Source organism: Tauraco erythrolophus, chromosome 9, assembly GCF_009769465.1.
Source record: "Tauraco erythrolophus isolate bTauEry1 chromosome 9, bTauEry1.pri, whole genome shotgun sequence".
In the NCBI taxonomy this organism is placed as follows: domain Eukaryota; kingdom Metazoa; phylum Chordata; class Aves; order Musophagiformes; family Musophagidae; genus Tauraco; species Tauraco erythrolophus.
Genome location: NC_141473.1, coordinates 27001390 through 27022258, shown reverse-complemented (window position 1 = coordinate 27022258; position 20869 = coordinate 27001390). Strand labels below are relative to the sequence as shown.

The 20869-nt window shown below is 41.4% G+C and overlaps 2 protein-coding genes across 6 annotated transcripts in view; both read left to right on the top strand.

Annotated features, from left to right (window-relative positions):
• Positions 1 to 2666, top strand: part of POLR3A (RNA polymerase III subunit A) — a 40184-nt gene extending 37518 nt beyond the window's left edge. For both annotated transcript variants that reach the window (XM_086616392.1, XM_086616393.1), the window contains one exon: positions 1061 to 2666. In XM_086616392.1, the coding sequence (XP_086472518.1) occupies positions 1061 to 1209 (149 nt within the window). In that variant the 3' untranslated portion in view covers positions 1210 to 2666. The remainder of the gene's footprint in view (positions 1 to 1060) is intronic.
• Positions 2667 to 19256: 16590 nt separating this feature from the next.
• Positions 19257 to 20869, top strand: part of DLG5 (discs large MAGUK scaffold protein 5) — a 113375-nt gene continuing 111762 nt past the window's right edge. For all 4 annotated transcript variants that reach the window (XM_086616586.1, XM_086616584.1, XM_086616585.1 and 1 more), the window contains exon 1: positions 19257 to 19551. In XM_086616586.1, the coding sequence (XP_086472712.1) occupies positions 19257 to 19551 (295 nt within the window). The remainder of the gene's footprint in view (positions 19552 to 20869) is intronic.

The following is a 20869-nucleotide window of genomic DNA, read 5'->3' as shown; positions in this document are numbered from 1 at the left end:
AATGCAGTTTCCATGGTTTGGTGGTTGGCTCAGGTTGAAAGGTCATTGTGCAAAAACAGGTAAGTTTTCTTCTGCTAGGTATTAGAAAGGTTTTTCCTTTATCCGTTGTAATCTGCGTGCTATAGGGGCTGTACAAAGTAGTGGGCCTAAATATGCAGTAACTCTAAGAATTCTATTTTGAACAAGATTTTTAGGTGCATAATGTTAGCAAATACATAGCAGAAATGCAGCGATGGCCTAAGAGCAAAAATACAGAATCTTCATTCATATACATTTAAATTAGCAATCAAATCTTGCCAGAATTTTAAGCAAATTGATATTCATCTTTTGTACATTGAAAGGTACAGTTATTTATTGTTGTTTTCATAAACATTTATGTAAAGGACAATATTCTAATACTCCTGAGAACGTGCAAAAGTAATTGGGATCATAACAGTTTGAGTTTAAAAAAAGCCACTGGTATCTGATAGCTTGTTTTTAATATGGAATGTTTTTTGGAACAGTTGTATACATTGCTAGATTTGCAATATAAATGTGTCAGTACATTGCTGTGCAAGTGTTACAGGTATCAAAAAAAGCTGAGAGAGACTAAATCTTTAAACTCAAAGCAAGCACTTTTTGAATTGTGAAAATGCAAAAAGTCGCGTAGCTAAAGTAATAGTATGCCTCTTTCACTGAGGGGGTTTCGAGGGAACTGGGCCAGATTTGACTGAAGTCAGTACTGTGTCAGATAACGAACATGAAGTAACTTTGCCTTTCATTTTCTGCTGTTGGCACTGGGTGGAACATGCCTTCCCCAAAACAAACCTGAAGCTCTTTGATTGCTGGAGAAGTTGTTGAGGTTAAGTTGAATTTTTCCTGTCTAGAATTTAAATAACACAGATTAAATAACATACTGATCTGATGACCATAACATTTAACTTTATCTAGTGAAGAGAGCTTGGTCTTTACGTGTGAGGTTCAAGGAGATTTGATAGGCAAAGCATGTAGAATGGGCGAATGAAAGTAGTTTTGTAAATCCTTACTCTTCAGGTGTTCAACATGTTTGGTTTTTTCCTAGGTGTTTCTGAGTGCATCATCATGGGAATTCCGATGAATATTGGAACAGGACTTTTTAAACTGTTGCACAAAGCGGACAAAGAATCAACCCCTCCTAGGAGGCCTCTGATATTTGATAATAACGAATTTCATATTCCCATTGTTACGTAGCACTTGGACATAATGCAAGTTAGCGAAACAAGAAATAGCAAGAAAACATCGTTTAAATTAAGAAATGTGTATTCTCAGTTCTGTATGTCTCAATAACTTTGATTTGGTAAGTGAAATACTATCAAAAGAATTGCCCAGTTGTTTGCCACGTGTTGTTAGTACAGGCGGTTGAAATAGAGGCTTTTCTGCACCAGAGAGTGAAAACAAATTTAAAATGGATTTCAGCTGATAAAATTTTCATGTGCTAGAATTAGGTCTTTGTGTTAATGTTAATGGGTGCAAGTTGTTAGCAACTCAGTATTAGACACGTATCCATATTTGATTAAAAAAACCCCAAAACTGCGAGAGCTCTGTGAGCTTGCACAGAGTGCGTTTGGAAATGGCCTTTTAACAGGAGCTGCAGGGGTCAATCCATAGCTGTTAGGAACAGAGCCTTTGGAAAGCTAGAACTGAGTCTCTGATTGATTCATACTGAGTTAAACTTCAAGAGTGCTGTTGAAAGCGTTTGAAATATTTGCTCTTTGCTTGTGTTTTTTAGTTTTTCTTTTATCTCGAGTTTTTATCCAGTAAATGGTTTTCCTCCCCAGGATTCTGCTTTGGTACGCACCTGCAAGAAGGTGCAGATTGTAAAGCAGCTACTAAACTCTGAGAAGACTGTTCAAAAAGCGTTACAAATTAGAGATAACTTTTCATGTTATAGCAGCTGTTAAACTGCTGGAATCTGTGATTTACAGCAGTCTTAGTTTTGGGAAAGTTTCATAATTGAACAGGATCGTCTGAACAACCTATTCTTATTTTAATATATAAAGTATGAATAGAAAGGGAAGCTGTTTTCATGCATTGGCATGAAATAATTTGAAAGTATTTTAATCTTTAGCCCATTAGAGCAGTTTTCAGAATGAATATAGATTTTAAATTATTTCAGTGTACTATGCTTAAATTTACTGTGGTGCTATGCAGGGAAAGTATCAGTGTTTTCTTGTCAGCAGTGTTTGGATATTCAGTGTGCTCATAATATGGGTCAAAGTTGGAGAGAAACAATATAAAAGAGCTGAAGTTGTGCGCTCACAAAGGAAAAGCAGGCTGCTGGATGGTCTAGCATTTGAAAATGAGTCAGTTTGTGCTGCAGTTAGTCTTTATGTAGCAACCAAAAGAAAAGTGTAAGGCTATATTCAGGGAATGTAAATCTCTTGGTTTAAGTCTTAAGGTGCCACTGTGTTTATTTTTTAAATCATCCTCCATGCAGAGAAGACCTGATGTGAAATTCAACATAGCTATCCTCAAATTATTTTGTATTTTCAATGTGATACTAAGATACACTTCTGCCTAGATTTTGGCACAGTAAAGATTGAGAATGTAATGCAATGCATTTATTATCTGCTCTAAAAGCCGTATGTATTTTGCTAGCTCCCTTTTAACAACAGAAATTTCAGAATAAATTAAAATTTTATTTGTGATCTCAGTGAGATTGCCACTTAATGATGTGTCTGTATAGAAGTTTACCTCTATTTCTTTTTAAAATGTAAGTATAAGACAGGTAGGGGCCAAATGGAAAGAAAGCCCATAAACCTTTCCTGTGGATAAGTACTTCATTTTATCATGAGAAATTCTACCGAAAATGCTTAGTATTTTTGAGAATAAAGATTCTTCTGAAGGTGTAAATGGGTGGAGTTTGTATTGGAATGAGTGATCACTGTAGATTTTTTTTTCTTTTTTTTGGTAAATATAATGCGGCTTTTAAATGGTGGTTTTACTCTCTTGTATGTGTTAAAAGTATTTAGTAAATTACATCTGTTATCATTGTCTTTAATATAACAATAAAAAGAGGCAGAGAGAAAGAAAATGTAAACCTTGTGTTTGTTTATTGATGCATTATATTTATGCATAGTTAATTTATGGATGACCTAACCTCCATCTCCCTCATTTGCTTAGTTATTAAGACAGCTGAGAATTATTAAGCTTAAATCTCAGATATTTACAACATAAACGAATATGTAATATAAAGCCTATCTTACTTGAAGTAAATATAAACACACCTTGCCCTCCAAACAGGCTATGCATTTCATAAGTATTTCAGCCAAAAATAGATTGTTTACAAGAGCACTCTAAATCAGTAATTATTGTTTGGGCTTTCTATACAGTCAGTAAACAAATTAGCTGTTGGATTTCACTCATAAGCAGCTTTTTTTTAAGGGTCAGTTTTAATGATCAAAGAAATGAAACTTTGGGATATTTCTTAAAATTTATGTTTTTATTAATTTTTGTATCTTTACAAGTTTTGTTTTTAAAAAATAAATACTATTTTGCACATTTCCCTCTATTGTCTGATTAGTGTGCTAATTGAAATTAAATACCAAGTTAAATGTTACTTTTCAAGAAATACTTTTATTTCTGAAAAATTACTAGATAACTGGTAGAAGCCCTAAAACAGAACACCCCAGACAGCCAACATGCCTTTGCATGGAGAAGCATCACTGATTCATTTGTGATGTCTCAGAATGGATTGTGTATGTACTACAGTAAAAACACTTGTGAAGTTAATGCTAAAATCTCTAGCCGATAGGTTATGGGAGCAATTAGGTGTTATCACTCAAATTTGATCACCAGATACCCTTAAAATTTTAAACGCTGTCCAGCTCCTGTGGAAGATAGACCTCAGCCTCAGAATAGTAGGATCGCTGAAGAACGTCAAGGATGAGCCGCGTTGCCAGTGATGCAGCAGTCAGGCAGCAAGGCCAGCTGCGAGTGGGAACTGAGCTGAGTTGGGAACCCCGATTCATACCAGTACCGCTGATGGCATGCTTTTGAGAAAGCGAGAATTAGCTACCAAAATTCATTTGGTTAGTTACGAATATCCATATCTGATTTCTAATTGTCTCCATATTTTTAAAACAAATGTATATTTATCCTTAATTGTCAGACTTGGAAACTCTGATTTATAAACTGATCCTTGGTCACTTTTTTTTTCTTCTCAGCGAGGCTTACTGAAAATACTGCTTTACTGTGTGACTTGCACTAAAACTTGTGAAAACAGTTTTCTCACTTAATCTCAGGTAAATGGCAAAGCAGATAAATTGTTTATTTGTGTTCTTTCAGCATTGGTAGTTCTGGATTTTGTGTAGTGAGTCAAAAAAAAACCCTTCCATCTCTACTTTTTCCTTCTAACAACATGAATAGCCGAATAGTTACTTCTAAAGATATTTCTGTTGATAATTGGAGATGAGGGGAGCTTCTGTATGTGTCTCTGCCCTAAAGTGAAAAACCGCCCTTGGTCCCTGTGATCAAAACTCAGAAAATGACCTGGCAGTCTGGTGACAGCTCGGATGGGAATGACCGGAGGCCTGGCAGTAGGTAGAAGGCTGCAGTAACTGCTGAGGTGCACTGTTAAGTTCAAGGGATTGGCTGAGCTCTGCAGTGACGGCAGCATCTTTTCAGTGATGAGAGCAGAGCAGAACGTGAGCCAAAGTGAAAGGGGACAGGACCATGAAGAAATCAAATGGAGAAGCTCAGTAAGGCTCTATCTACTTCTTGAGAGTGTTGCAGGAGGATTAGGTATTTGCTATGAAATAGATTTCTGTGACAGCTGTACAGATGATGAGATGCAACTAAGAACGTTCAGGAAAGATGTGTCCAGGGGCTGCAGCCATCTGCTGTGGAGCTGGACTGGGCTGTCTGGGTAGAGCGTGCAGCTTCAGTTGCTGGTAGCTGAAGTGCTTTTGCAAACCTATATAATGTTATTCTACAATGTATGTAGCCTACATAATTTTGACAGAAGACGAAATATAGACCTGACAGAATTATAATTTTTACAGATGATGTTTACATTAATAAGCAATCTGACTGTTTAACCTATATTCTTTTTTATTGTAGATAATTTGTAAACTAGTAAGCAGAGAACAATTTTTTTTGAAAAGGCACTTCATTTAAAAAAAAAAAGTACTTTTTATCAGGAAACTACTATACAAATGTCTCTTATCTGCAGAGAGATAAGAAAACAGAAACACGTGCTATATAGGTTTCCTGTTGTGAATATGGGAAGCTGGGAATAAATAGAACTGTGCTGCTTTGGTCTATAACTTCAAGAAATTCAGCATAGAGGGCTGTTCCTTTTTTTTTTACTTTATCTAAAAAAGGAAAGCAAATGAATGCTATATTTTATATTTTATTTTATAATGAATGCTATATTTAATATTAAGTGGGATAAAACTTAGTTCCTTCAGGACAAATACTCCTTGATGTCTGAGCACTTGTCACTGTTTCAGTACAAGCTGAAGGAACCTCTGTGACAGGTAATTCCTCAGTTTTATATCACTGTAGACAGGAATGTCTTAGAAATCCATAGCAAACAGGATCAAGATTTTCATAGTGTCTGCATATTTGCTTAAATTTTTCTGTGAGTGTAACTGAAGAATGTTGTATCTTCAAAATGGTTAGCTAAAGCTATGTATTCAGACCTAGAAAAGTCTGTCAGTAATTAAATGTAGAAAAACATAAGAAAATAAGAAAAATTTGCCTGTGTTTTTTATATTGTCTAAGAACAGAAGAACTAAAAGGAATCAAATTAGAGAATGTATTCATATTTTAATGCACAAGCACTTAGCAGGTTATTTGGATGTGATTACAGTATCGATATAAATGCATAGCAATTTTATCTTGAGGAATAAATTCCAAAATCTCATAGGACAATCTGGAAGACTGAAATAAAACAAACCAGCCCTACTACTCTTGTGTGTCAGTGCTTGTGAAAATGAATTCAAGTTTCCTCTATCAGATAAAATGAAAATTTCAAAACATTTCTTCTAAGGTAATTAGATCATATCATCATCTTCCACTAGAGAGCAGCATTTTGTTTTGCAAAGAGAAGTGTTTTGGGTAGTAATTCTTTGTTTTTCTATTAAAAATGAGTTTTACAATATCAGAGCTGAAATACAACTATGAGAAGGAGGTTAAAGTCATATACATGAGGAAGGAGTTTAAGGGATTTATTTTTTCTTAGAAGGAGAAAACAGAGTCCAGACATGTTTTTTTTCAGGAATTGGTAAGGACTTGCTTATCTTTTGCTTCATCTGGCTTAGATAAACAAAAGTAGCACTGAAGTAGAGGGCTGCAGCCATTCCTGAATGAACATAGTGAGTTGCTTCTGGCTGTGCGAGAACAGCTTGTCTGTATGGTGAAGGAGGACACGTGTCTTTTGTTGCAGCGTTTTCCATGTGGCAGTGACTGTTACAATCTGTGTTCGTTCTCTGTAGTGAGTACTTAAATACAGCTCCAAGAGCTGCTCTGATGCGTGAAGTTCTGGCAGCTCACTGGGTAGCATCTCACAGTCTGTAGCTGCTGCAGAACCCCAAAGCAAGGTTGGGTTAAAAACATTTGGAGGTGATGCTGAGAGATGCAAGAGACCAACGTTTAGGACTGAAAATAATGTGAAACAGGTGGTCTCTCTGTATGGACAGCTGAAAACAGCAAGATTTATGAAAGATTACTTCCACTTTAATGTCTGAAAGCTACAGGGGTGCCTGTAGCTTTGTTATTTTCTATCATGTGAAACTCAGTTTACAGTGGTCTTTTGAGCAAGACTTAGTGGTTCTGTTGACCATGAGCTTCTTCAAATACGGTGTTGCCTTAACTGCCGTAATTTCTTCTAGTTACATGTAAAGCTCCTGTGTGCATCAGGTGATAAAAGGTCTTTCTTAAGCCAAAGAGTCTGTCTTGTGAGTTCAAACCTGCAAGATCAGTAACAACTGCATGTTCCTTTTGGAAGTCATGATGGTAGGTGTGACTGACATTGCACAGGAATATGGTGGTTTCTGCAGGTGTTGAGGATAAAGGGAAGAAAGCTGAAAAGAGGGAATGTAGAGATAAGCAAGGGGATGTGTACGCTAAGTAGAGCTGAAGTTCATATCTGTTTGAGAGAGAAAAAGAAAGGTGCCAGCTAGGTAAAGTGACATGCAGATATTAGTAATCTGTACAAGGAGTCCCAGTGAAGCAATGGAAATGGCTGGAAAAATTATGTGTGTTCCTGAGATCTAAGATTTCGTCATTGGTACTGGAGATTACTGTCACTGATTGTGACAACCGATAGTTAAATCATCATTCATTCATTAGATTATTATTAATAATGAGTAATAACTGAATTATTTCCTTCAGTTATTGTATCTGTTGGGTTATGATACACTTTCAACCAACTGTACACAATTGCAGCTCCTTAACTACAGTGATTATGCTACAATTAAGTGTAAAAAACTGCTGTGCATGCTGGGTTCTGGTACAGTCCATGTGGGATCATATCTATAATTGAGAGGTAAATAGGAATCTGTCTTTTAGCGTTGACACCTGCAACTAGATCAGAAGCATTCCTGAAAAATCCTTATTTGAGGAGTTGTTAATAGTATGTAAGTCCTGCTACTGGGCCAAGATACAGAAATTACATGAATTAAATACCTAGTCTTGTGTCTTCAACTAGAAGAGAGGCTACAACGTCTATGAAAATCAGATGGATAATTCACTAAAGTTTGAAAAAGAAAGCTGTTCTATAGAACGTTGTTTTTGTTGCTAAAAATCTGTGACTACTTGCCATGAATGTCTGCCATCACAGTGCTGTGATCTTCTTGATTTCAGAGCCAGATAGTGCAGAGGAGTTTTAGTCCATGGATAAAAGAGGTCATGCAGGTGCCTCTGTGACTGTGGCTTTTGTGGTCCACAGAAAGTCGGGGAGTACCCCACAAGGTTTCATACCAAGTTCCTTTCTCTTCCGTGATACTATGTTTTGTCAGTTGGAGACGCTGTTGACCAGAAGCGAAGCTGTTACGGAAGCAACAGGTATCTGGATTATTAACCACAGGCATTTTATTCTCTCTCTTTGTGCAAGTGGGTGTTGTTTGGCTAATCTTTCAATATGTATCACAATTTTCTCTGCGCGCACCCCTTTTAAATGTTACATTGTGCAGATTTTTAAAAGAAAAAATAAAGAAAATGAATTGCCAAGAAATGCAAAAGTGATAGTGAGACTCAGTAAACTTAGGAGTCTCAGAAAATGCCAGTAATAGGTGTAAATGAGACTTATGATTTATTTGACTTATTATTCAGGTTTTTGTTGGTTTCTGAGAAGAAGTGGTTAGCAGTGTGATGTGGTTCATCCCTGTTTATAATCCTGTGATATTATCTTCTCTTCTGTTATTTCATACTGGAGTTGCTTCCTGAAGTCCCCTTTTCTACAGAAGGAAGCCCTCAGCCTGAGCAATACACAGTCACAGATGGGGGATTCTTTGACTCAGGCTGATTCACAGCATCTCTATTGTAAACTGCTGATTGTCTTTGGAGTGACAAGGATGGCCTTGGCTGTGTCTTGGTGCAGGCATGAAGCACCAGCAGTGACATTATGGGACTTGCTGTTGAAGGGCTCAGTGGGCAGGGGATCTCTGTCATGCACGCATAGAAGGAAGGACATGCCTCGCTCCTTACTCTACCCTGACCCCTGCACTTTTCCAATGCAATGATGCTAAAATGTTTACTGCATGTGTAGGGACCTTGACAAGCCCACACAACAACTCATTCCCTTTCCCGTATGTCATTCTTCCAGATTTTCAGCTTGTGCAGATATTTTCCGGTTACATCAGAGGCTTCCTTGAAAATTCCATTTTTAAGAAGATACTTAGTTCTTCTGACTAACGCCACTGCTGTGCATTTTTTAGTTCCCCTTTACATTTATTTCTTTCTCCTTGTCCTTGTTTCTCACACCAATTCCTCCCTTCTGGGGCTGTAGTGACTGTCACTGCTGGTGACACTGCTTGCCCACAGCCCTGCTATGTCGACCATACTGTGCCACTGGCTGGCTTCAGCTCAGCCATGCAAGGTTACTGTCAGCCTTTGCCTAAAGGATAATTAAACCACTCCAGTTAAAAACATCTCCTCAGCACATCTGGATGTGGAAGTTTACTGCCATCAAAATTACAGTTATGGTCAGATAACTTTTGACAAAAATGACCTTATTATATAAGAGAATATATTTGTACTCCAAACTGAAATCAAAGGCATCCCTGCTTCATGTGGCTCTTTGTCAGTACTGAAAACTGTATTAGCTGTTTAATTCTCTACTTACTTTTCTCTTTAGCCTGCTTCTGGTCCTTCCCACTTACCTGATATAACCTGAAATGTTGTTTCCCTTCCTTGTGTTTGTATATATTCTGCTGAGAATTAAAATAAGGAGAAGGGATGATCGGCGCAGGTAGTTGGCACATGTAGAATCAGTTAACTGTTGCTGCCACACACTTGTATGACCTGGGGAAATCTTTAGGCTCTCTGTACTTTAGATTCAGCCTAGTAAAGATGATTAAATGATAAATAGTCTCTCCTTAGCAACATATTTGTGAGAGGAGATGATAGAATCACCAAAGTGAGTAAAGGGGCTGCACTTGTGAAAAGTTACAAGCTATATAGAAGACTTAGGAAGACAAGTACATGCCTTTTACTAAGTTTTTATTGCCAGGGTGTGTGGAGTAAACAATGCGATTAGCATCTGCCATGTATAGTTCTTTTTATTCTTTCATCTTTCCGAGAAAGCAGAAAAATGCTAGAAGTGAGTGCTCTTTAAATCAGCTGCAAGGCAGACACTGGCTACAGCAGGAAAAGGAGAGGGCAAAGCAGCACAGTTCTTTGCTGCCATTAATATTCTTGGAGGGGGAGGGTGGCAGTTCTGAAGATGAGTTAAGGGAAAAAAATTCTAACAGTACAAATAGCCCATGGTAAAAAAGATAATATTTGGCTTGCCTTGCTGATGAAGTGTGTTCATCCTTCATGGAATATCCCTAGCAGACTTGGAGAGTTTTTATTTCAGTTATTCTTTCACACAGTATTTTTATTACCGAATTGAGGCTTAATCCAAGTCCCCTGGAAACCAATTAGAGAACTGTAACTCGGCAGAACTGGATGAGCTTTGATATATGCATTATATTAAATATTTCTATCCATCAAACTCCCACCAGTTAATGCATCTTTGTAAGTTTCAAACAGTTGCACAACGCTTCTCTGAACATCATTGCTGCAGGCTTGATCCAGAAAGAATCATTTTAACCTAAATCTCTTTTAAGGCTTCCATGCTGCTCAGGACTTTCTCAGATGTTTCTGCTTATTCTGGGCCATGTTGTATATGTTCTTTTCCATTTAGTATCGAGGTGGGGATTTCCTGTTTGTTTTGGGAGTTGTTTTTTTTTGTTTGTTGTTCAATTCTGACAAACTCTGGCATTCATAATAATTTAAGTTCTAAATTACTTTTATGGCATTTTTCCTTAGAAAGTACTACTCAAATAGAACTATTGAATGTTTAATTTTTACATTTGTATTATAGGGGAAAAAGTACAGATATGTTGAAGATTTGCAGCTCAGTTTAAACTGGATGACCAAACCTTGTGGAAGCTGGTAATACAGCTGCCACTGTGCCAAGCTGAGACGTTATTTCATTCTGGAAGTCTCTGATGGCTTTCCCATCCCTGCCAAGCTGTGTAGACTGGCACAGAGACTGTATTCCTTTTGCCTTCAAAATTAGAGTGCAACTTATGAGTTACTTCATTTCATGTTAGTTACTGTTTTCAGAACTGATTTTACTGAAGTTTTTTTTGTCATGTTAAATGCTCCTCAGTCTTTAGTTGTATCTTGGTCCCTAGTCTGCTCTGCCTGAGCAGATTGACTACAGCAAGTTGTACAAGGGTTTCTCTCTGACTTTATTCTCACTGTAATCCCAGTCTTGTGTTTACCTCCTTCAAAAATAATTTCCCCCTCCCACCCAAGGAATATCCTGCAATGTTAAAAGTAAAAATTTCTTCTGAAATCAGAAGCATATGGAATTTATGCAGTATTAATGTAAACAGAAATTAATGTCTCACTGTCAAATAGCAGTTTAAGACTTAGCAACGGGTATGACACAAAGGATCAGCTTAAAGACCAGTGTATTTTTCAGCTTCCTGACCATCTACATTTGTTTGGTTTTCACAAAGACTTGTAAAACTGTACACAGTTCTTGAAAGTACACTAGAAATGCTTCTCCTATATCATAAAACAGATGAATTCAGAATACTAGAGCATTTCATTATGAAGAAATAATAATCTCCTGTAGCTGGATGCTCCTCACAATCCTGCTCATCTGCTTCCATGCATGATAAGCTTTTGGAGTCCAACCAAATCTGAGTGTTAGTCTATTCTCAGGGGCCAGATCTGCTGGGTACTATTTTTTTCAGGAGCTGGGCTGCCACTGCTGTTCTCCCCTTAGCTTAAGCACTGCAAAACAGATGAGCAGTGGGACTAGCTCTTCAGGTGTGTGTGAAAAGACAGGTGTTGCACCATTTCTAGAGAAACTCAGAGAACCCCAGTTGCATGCATACCTGTCTCCATTTCCTCAGGGAGCGCTTCAGGCTTGGATTAGAGATATCTGGACTGCCTTTGAACTTTCAAGGATTACTGGATTCTATTTAGCATCAGGAGCCTTTTTCTTCAAGTCCAGCTGTCCCACAATTTAAGCACTGGCCCATGCTCACCATCTGTAAAAGTGTGCATTTTTGTGTCTCAGGCAGGGTTTCCTGTGGCTCTGCAAGCATTCTGCCTGTAAGTCTGTCTAAAGCTCTGCTTTGTCATTTCTGCCTGCTAGGCATGATGAGATGTTTTTTTACTCTTTCTATACCCATCGGGCTAATGTCTGACAGGAATGATATTCTATCAAAACAACTTCCCTTTCTCTCTGGCTGCTTTTTTTTTTTAAAAAAAAAACACACACAACATACTACATTTTCTAATGGTAGAATAAAGTGTCTACATTTTGGTAGATAATGAACAAGACATCCGAACCAAAGCCCTTTAAAATCAATGGGAGGATCATTGTTATCTGCAAAGAGTCTTGGATTAATCCCTAGATCCTTTCATTGACTTGGAGACCCTCAAAAAACTTAGATTGTAACCAAGATATATTCAGCTTTTAAACCCTTGCATGTCAGTGAGCCGTGGAACTGCTTGCTATTAAAAGTACACATGTAATTCTTCACAGAGCTGGAGCTTCAAATATGGAATGGAACATAAGAAAATACCTTTTCTTCTTCAAGAGCCTTTAGATTCAAATGCAGTTTGAAAATGCTCCTTGCTGACAGAAAAACAATGAAGGTGGTGAAACTGTGCCCAGGATTACTCTGGAGTCCTTACAGTTATGTCTGTCTATTGCCTTCAACTGCACTTTGGGTTTTCTTCTTACAAATTCCCAGCTTGTGCATGGCTTGTTTGTAAAAGTTACCCAGGGATGCTTAGGGCACCCATTTGCTTTTATCTCCCCATTAGCGCTGAAAGAAGTAAAAGCAAATGATTGTTATAAATAGCCTCTCTTGGCTTGACTTGAAAACTGACCTAGAAATTAAAACCAATAACAAACTGCAAGCAACGGCTTTTAAAGGGGCTGTTTAACATCTGCTCGCTTACAGAAGTTAACCACATCACAAGTCAGCCCAGTCTCCCCAAAGAAAATTAAATTGCCCCCCCAGTTCTGCTCTAAACAGGCGGGTACTTGGAATGTGCTTTCGGAGTGCCTTCCCTCCAAAACCTGAAATTCCTACAGCCCTGTAGGATCACCACTAATGTGCCTCTGTAGTATTGCTGGTTCTCTTTTGCTGCCTGTTTTTAGAAGTAGTTGTCTGAGAAATAGAAGTGGTATATGCATTCAGAGCTCCAGGAGGAGCCAATTTATCTACCCTTTTCTTCTCTCCCCCGCACCAAACACCCTTCCTGCCAGGTATTCTGACCTACAGGAAGGACTTTTCTTCCTCTTGGTTACTTAAGTGAAACAATTTGGGGTTTTTTTTTAGTTTGCTTTTTCAGCAGCCCCTGGAAATTTAAACCCCTCAGCAGACAGAGTGTTTTCTTTCTATTGAAGTTGACTGAAATAACTGTCTGATCTTCTTCATTTTAATTTGAATTACCAGTTCAGCCCCTGCCCAGAGTGGGAATGGGCCAAAATCATTGTCATCCAAAAACTGCCTAGTACAGTGCAAGATGAAATGACTGATAGGTTTTAAGACTACAGGAAAAAAAAAAAAAAAAAAACAGGAAAAAAACCCACAAAAAAATAAAACCAATATAATCCTCTAGTCTGCTTTCCTTCATGCTGTATGTCACAGGAGCTCTCTTAAGAGAGAGCTAAACCATTTCCTGGAGTTCACATTTACACATTTTTAGGAAGATAAATGATCCTTGTGCTTCTGTGAGAGTCCGACAGCAGCTCCGTCAGGCCGCAGCTTCAGCTGGAGCACTGAGGACCTCAGGATTTATGGGCACAGCCCATTCCTGGAGGCGATACTGCCAGGTGAAATATTTTGCCTGGACAGTGCTGAGACTGCTCACATTAGGTTTGTTTGGTTTTTACTTTTTATGGGTAAATGAGATCTTCTGATGTGCAGGTCCATCAGACTAGCACCTTCCTATCCTGAAAACGCTAATTAATAGTCCATCAGTTACATCAATCTGAAAAAATAAGCTTCTGTTGAGAACTGCTTAGCTGCTAGTGTTTCATATAACCCCTATTACACAATCTCTATGGTGTTTACTTTGTATCTTGACAGCTCTAATGTTAACTTGATGATTACTTGTATTTTTCATATACCTGTCTCGGAGATTGTATAATCTTCCTTCCCAGGATCCACACAGTGCTGTCAGCTTCTATTAACTTACTGTAAATCTCTCAATATTTTTCTCTAAACACTTAGTTGCTTGAATCATATGATTACATGAGAAGCTTAGCTTTCATTACAAAACCGCTTCTAGCGTACATGGCTGCCAATGAAACTTGAAGACCTGTACCTTAAGAGCTCCGAAACTAAGAAGTGAATAAAATGTCTTCCATGTATTTAAAAAGAATTGAAAAAACTGCTAATCTTGAAGGAAATCCTCTCCTTTGGGCTGTTTCTGACTGGTTCAGATTGATGATACTGAGTAGGGGATTTACCAGCCAAACCACAGCAGCAGAGCTGTGCTGTGACTCGGGCAGCAGTAAGCAGGTAGGTGCGGAGAAGGAGGAAGTACATGAGAAGGAGCGACAGGTATTTTTTGCACAGAAGACTATCGTCTTATTAAAAGTCCTATCGAAGCCCGTGTAAGAAATCTGTTTTAAAGCCCAGATGTTTCTAAAGGGTGCCTTATCAGAAAATACAAAGCTAAAATAATATGATAGTGTCGCTCAGTATGTGGAAGACTGATGTAGAATATAAATCTCACCACCTAACAGTTTTTGGAAGCAAAGATTTTGCAAGACAGAAGAACAGTCACTGGGTGCAGACTCTGCCATTGCGGGTGCAACGTTTTATACTCTTACTGAATTCCATCTTGAAAGCAGGTAGGCTTTTCTTTTCTGTTTTTCTTTCTCTACTTTCGTTTTCTCTTCTTTCTCTTTCCTCTGCTGTCCCTTTCCAGCTTGATTGTCATGATGTTCAGAGTCGTCTTGGTTTCAGCCTAAAGTTCTCTAATCTGTAAGGAAGATAGACTATCACAGTGAGAACTATGTGCTGGATTACATGAATCTGAATCTCTTTAGTTCCTAATGTGTATGTATGACACAGCATTGTATTTCAGGAAATGTGCTGAGTTTGCATACACAAGCATGATGATTATTGCATACTAAAAAGGTGTAACAGCAATTAGGGGAACAAAATCTTCTTGTACTAAAGGTTGAATCCTGCTTTTGCTCGTGATTCTGATCTTAATATTTTAAAAGGCTTGTATGTTTGCTTTTTTCTTTTTTTAATTTACTGTAGTTAATGCAGTGGAATTTGCTGGGATTTCATATACTGCGTAGAGTTATATGGACCTATAACAAAAACGGTCTTCAGGTGCAGCACTGCAGCTTGCTGAAACCTAATGCTTGTGCTGAGGATGATCACGTCCTCCCAATAGAAAATTCTGCAAGACAAGGATTTAAAAGTACTTTGCTGCCCCCATCTTAAATCTGCAGAGGGAGGTTTTTCAGAGGCAGATACACCAAGCAGATATCCAACTTGATTTTTCAGATTCCAGTTTCTGCTTTTGAAAATAATTCCCAAGCTTTGATACCTCCTTAAGCCTTGCATGTTTTATCTGTATTTCAAAGACTTCATTTCTGCATGGCAACACCAGTGTTTCTCCTTTTCTGAAAGAAAAGGAGAAACAAATGGAATAAAAATAAACCTGAATTTCTGCTTCCATGTCCCCACTTGTTACCCAGATGCTTCTCGGACATCATAGGCATAGGGATCGCTAGCCTGATATGCTCTCTCAAAAAGTCCATTTTTTTTTTCTAATGCCCAAAGCTTACATTGTCAGTAGCCCAGTTTCCAAAATCTAAAAAAATAAAGATTTGGAAAGCTTTTTCAAAGCTTAGAAAAATCTACTGATCTTCTTTTTCTGTTAAACTGTCAAATTGCAGTTTGAATCCAATTTTACACAAGCATCTCTGACATCCTATGCCAGGGCTCCATATCTCATTACATTTTTTTAAATCCTTGCTTTTATTTGGTTTATACAAACAAACAAAAAAAAGCCTTTTTTTTGGTACTCTGATAAACACCTGGTTGATTCTTGCAAAGTCTGTGCAAGTTATAAACTATAATTCATTTCAGGGATGTATCTTTGATTAACTTACATTTTAGTTCTGAAAATTTATTCCATAGATATATTCTTTTTCTGAAAACTTGGCATGGGAACCAAAGAGTTTGCCTATTTTGATTTTTTTTTTTTTTTTTTTTCTTTTTGAGGGGTGGAGGAAGGAATTTGTTGAAATTGGGTTTACTTCTTATTTTGGCAGTAGGGTTATAGATTCTGGGTACCATGATGATCTGAATTTTGGTCACTTCATAAACTTTTGGCATAATAAATTTGCACATTTCATAGTTTGAGTCTTCAAAGGTGATATACATGCCTAAGTCTCATGAGGACTTTCCCTGCACTTTGCTGGGCAAGGTCTATACTGAGTCAAGCAATTGAGGTAACACCAAGGTCCCTCTCTTGTACGAGCAATTGCCAGCTGGCTGGACTCATGAAAGAGAGAAATTTATCCATGCAATGAGAAATTTATCTGAGAGAAAAGAAGACTTGCCATTTGCAAGAAAAATGGAGGGTGAGAGACTCAGATATGACAAAAAGTCAAAAACTGCATTGTCAGAAAGAAGGAAACCTGCCATGACAGGGATTTACCTGCTACCTGAGCAACGGCAACGGAGATGTGGATCTGCAAACAAAAGGCGAGGCAGGCATTGCAGGATCAGAAGGCTGATGTTTTATTTGGAAGAGAAGGCAAAGGACCAAGACAGGTATTTAGGAAAGGCAGTATTTATTTCCGTATTTAGGAAACCATGTTGCTGTGAAGAGAACTTACCACAGTGCTGAGTCAGGCAAAGGACAAAAATCAAGATTGTTCTTTATTATTTCAAGTAGCTGAGGACTGCTGCATAGATCTAAAGTATGGCTCTTAGCATAATACCCCGTAATGAAATTTGGTAGTTTGTTTCCTTTCTTAACAGGAAAAGTATGTAAGCACACACACAATAAAACAAAGTTTGTTAAAGGACTGCTGAGTTTAGAAAGTCTTAAAAACTAGTAAATACTTGAATAATTTGTCCAACCTTTGTTCAGCCTTTTTGTGCACTTGTCTTTCAGCTGCACGATGGCTTGCCCTACGTTCTGTTGCAGGCACAGAAGGGGAGTGCCCTGGTGCCAGCTGAGAGTGGCTGGGCACCAGAAGACACGAGGCAGATTTCACTTCTTACCAGTAATTTTTCACTCTTCTGTTTCAACATCGTTTTGCTGAGTTGAAGACAACAATTAATGCATACTGGTGTCAACTAGTATTTCTGGAACGTACGATCACTTTACTGGCTAAACTTTGCCCAAATTATTGGAGAGAAACAGGCAGATGTTCTGATAAATGTAAATAGTCTAGAAAGAACACAGTTTGCTGAAATTTACAACATTAGTCATTAGCCAACAAAGCTAATCTCTGTGTATTTTGTCTAGTAAAGAAAGTTGCTAGGAGAACCATGGGTGCAGAACTAAAAGAAATGAATCTACATGAGTAACAGCAGACCAAATGAGAAAAAAAATTGTTTCAAAATCATGCCATGTTTTCAAGGGTTGTTTTAAATATTGACTTTCGAGGTTGAAAAAAAATCTCTAAGCCCCTTTATTCTGTATCTGTCTCCACTAATAGCAGTAGAATGCACACTATGATTGTGCACATAACTCCGGGCTGGTTTCACATATGAGAGATGTCATCATCAACTACATAATGTGACTTGAAATGCAACTCAGAACCTGAATTCTTCAAGTGGGTGTGTTAAAAGAAAATGTTAGGGAACAATTGCTTCCCCTTGTACCTCACTGAGTCTAGCTCTCTGGACACTAAATAAGGCATACAAGCGTTTGGACAGGAGGCTTTCAGATAATTTTGGTTGCTAGTAGATGTAACGAGGTTAAAGCCGACACAGGTAACGCTCTTTCCATGGCATTATAGCCACCATCATTTTGGCAGGATTATCAGAAACATACCTACAAGTCTTTCATATAAAATGTGAATTTCAGATTATAATTGCTTGCCATCATTAGTCTGTTCCCCTAGCTGTTTGCAAATTCAAGTACCATTCGGTGCAAGTGATGCCGGCAGACTGTTTACCTACAGACAGAAAAGTTGTTTTCCTTTTTCTTTGCTAAACAATTACATCCAGCTGCTGCTGCTGAGTACAGACACATGTGTGCTCTACTGGTAAATTACCTGGTCTCTGGTTATTTATAACCTGGTAAATTACCAGGTTATTATTTCGACGTGTTTTTTTCTTTTTTTTTTTTCCGGCCGAGGATGACATAACTCCTGACGCTTGAAGCTGCCGCCCGATGAACACCCCGGCCCCTCCGGCTGCACTGCGACCATCACCAACAGGCGGCCGCCGCCGCGGGGCTCCCACCCTGCAGCAGGGCAGCGGCACAGCCCGCGGCCGCCCGCCCGGCTCCGGGCCGCCGGAGCGCGGGGGGCGGCAGCCCCGGACCCGCCGGGGAGGAGCGGAGCGCCGCCCCGCCGCAGCGCAGCCTTTGTCTCACCGCCGAGACACCCGGGGCAGCCCACCCGCTCCTGCCCCGCCGAAGCCTCGCTTTCCCGGACGGAGAACCGAGGGAAACCTCCCGCAGGCCGCTCCGCGCCGCGGGGGGTAGACGACACGACGGGGAAGGGGACGCGGGCCGTGCCTAACCCGGTGCCGGCGCCCCGCCTCCGCGCCCCACGGGGGCCGGCGGGGAGCGCCTGACTGACGGCCGGGAGGCGGGCGACTGCCGGGGCCGGGCCGGGGGAGAGGCTGCCGCCGCGGCGCGTCGGCGGCAGGCGAGGCGAGGCGAGGAGCGGGCGGGCAATGCGCTGCCGCAGCTCCGTCTCGGCGCAGGCGGCAGCCTTGTGCAACCAATATGGCTGCGTGCGCCCGCGAATGAAAGGAGGCGCTTGGAGCTGAAGCCGTCTCCCCCCCCACCCCTCCTCGCCCCGCGGCCGTGTGGCCTGTAGCGAGCGGCGGAAAGAAGTTGTCTGGGCTGCCCCGCGGGGGGGTGCGGGTGCCCGGGAGGCGGCGGCTCTTCCCGCAGCTCTTGCACCCGGCTGTCTCCCACCCGGGGGCAGCGGAGAGGAGAAGGAGGAGAAGTTGTTTCACCGCCTGGGGGGGCGGAAAGAAGGCGAGAGGCGCGCCGGCCGGAGGAGGAAGAAGAGCGGCAGCCGCTGGCGGCGGCTCGATCCCCCCCTGTCTGCCCGAGGGGGAGCGCGGCGGCTCCCGGCGCGGAGGAGCAAGAGGCAAAGCCACCCTCGGCCCAGGAACTGCCCGAGCTCCGCGCCTCTTCCCCGGGACGAAGTTTCGCCGGGGGCCGCTGCTGGGGCGCCGGCTGCCGGAGGAGGGTGGCCGGCGGCGCCCCGCCTCGGCCCGCGCCTCCCCGGGGGCGGCGGTGGCGGAGCGGCGGGGCCGGGAGGCGGCGGCGGTGCGCGGCCCCGGCGGGCGAAGTTTGGCTGGCGGCGGCCTGCCGCAGCCATGGAGCCGAAGCACAAGGAGCTGCTCGCCCAGTGCCGCCAGAGCCTGGCGCAAGCCATGACCGAGGTGAACAAGGTGGTGGAGCTGCTGGAGGCCGCCGGCGCCCTCGGTCCCCGCGACCTGCGCGACCTGGAGGCGGCGGGCGGCGGGAAGGCCGAGCTGCTCATCTCCCTGCTGCTGGCCAAGGAGCGGGACCACTTCCAGGACCTGCGAGTAGCCTTAGAGAAGACGCAGCCCCACCTGCTCTCCATCCTCTACCTGAACGGCGTAGCGGGGGCGCCGGCCGAGACGGCCGGTGAGTGGGGCGGGGGCGCGGAGCCCGACGGGGCGCGGGGAAGGTGCGGAGGAGGAGGGAGGGCAGCGGCTGCCCCCGCCCATCGCCGCCGGGGCAGGGGGCAGGGGAGCGGCTGGGCAGCGCGGGCCCGTCGGGGCTACCCCTCGTGAAGGTGGGAAGGGAGTGGGGCGGCTGCGGGCGCGAGTCCTGCCTTTCCAGGGAAAGACTCTCCCGTGTTTGCACTTGGTCTCTCGATTGTTGTTTTGTGTTCCCGACCCTTTTTCTTTTTTCTTCTGGCGGGCGCGCTGGTACTGCTCCCCGGGAGGTACCGCGGATGCTGTACGGTGCCCTTAAGGAGAAACCACCCCAGCCTGGTTCTTGTAGCTGCTCCCACTCCCTGAAGCCGGGTGCCGGTAGGGGCTAGGGCGAACCGTACCCGGAGGGGTTTGCCTCCCCTGAGCTCCTCTGGGGCCGCCGGTGGTGTTCCACAGTCGCTTCTTGACCGGGCGAAACCGTGAAACTCCCCCCTGCAGCCGGTCTGCTGGAATAGGCTGGTTGGCAGGACGCCAGCAGATGTGCGTTTGAATAAATATTGTAACTATTTTTCTCCGGACAAACATAGGTTTGTTTGAGGCTGTATTATTGTAACTTGTTGGTGGTTAGAACAGGAAAACAATTGACGTAACTGCAAATCCAGACGAGAAGAATTTGAGTGTAAACCTCTATTAACAAAGTTGGGCTTCGACCCTCAGGTCTTCCCCTATTCTACCTCCTCCCAAAACAAGTCATAGCCTACTTTTATATGGACAATACTAGGCTTTGAAATAATAATAATAAAAGATTTGGTGTTAATATATAAAGCCTTGTAAATGCAGTTGTGTTTCTAAATAAGAAATGCTTCAATTGAAGTAAACGATAATTCTGGTTTACAGATTATGGATAAAGAATGTGCAGTTGTCCAAGTGATGTGTGGGTATGCTCTTCCAGTGTGTGTTCAAGTTGACAAATTCAGAAATGTGGTGTCGCTTTTTGGTTTCGTTTCCAGATTTGGGAATTGCAGAGTGACTACCTGTTTACTTAAGGAACTGCATTGGGAGGGCTTCCTGGTTCTTACAAACTACTCCTTTTCTTTAACAAAATAAAACCCTTTAAGAGCTGCTTCCGTCTGGAAAACAGTGCTTGCACGTGCCGTTGCACTGTGTACTCTACCCTTATTTGAGTTATGCTGTTGATGCTAGGAGTTTGGTAAACACAAAAAAATGTGTGAGGGTCTTAGGTTTTGTTTTGTATCAGTGTATTACAGTGTATGGCCTTTCTAATGAGTATATGGCAGGACCTC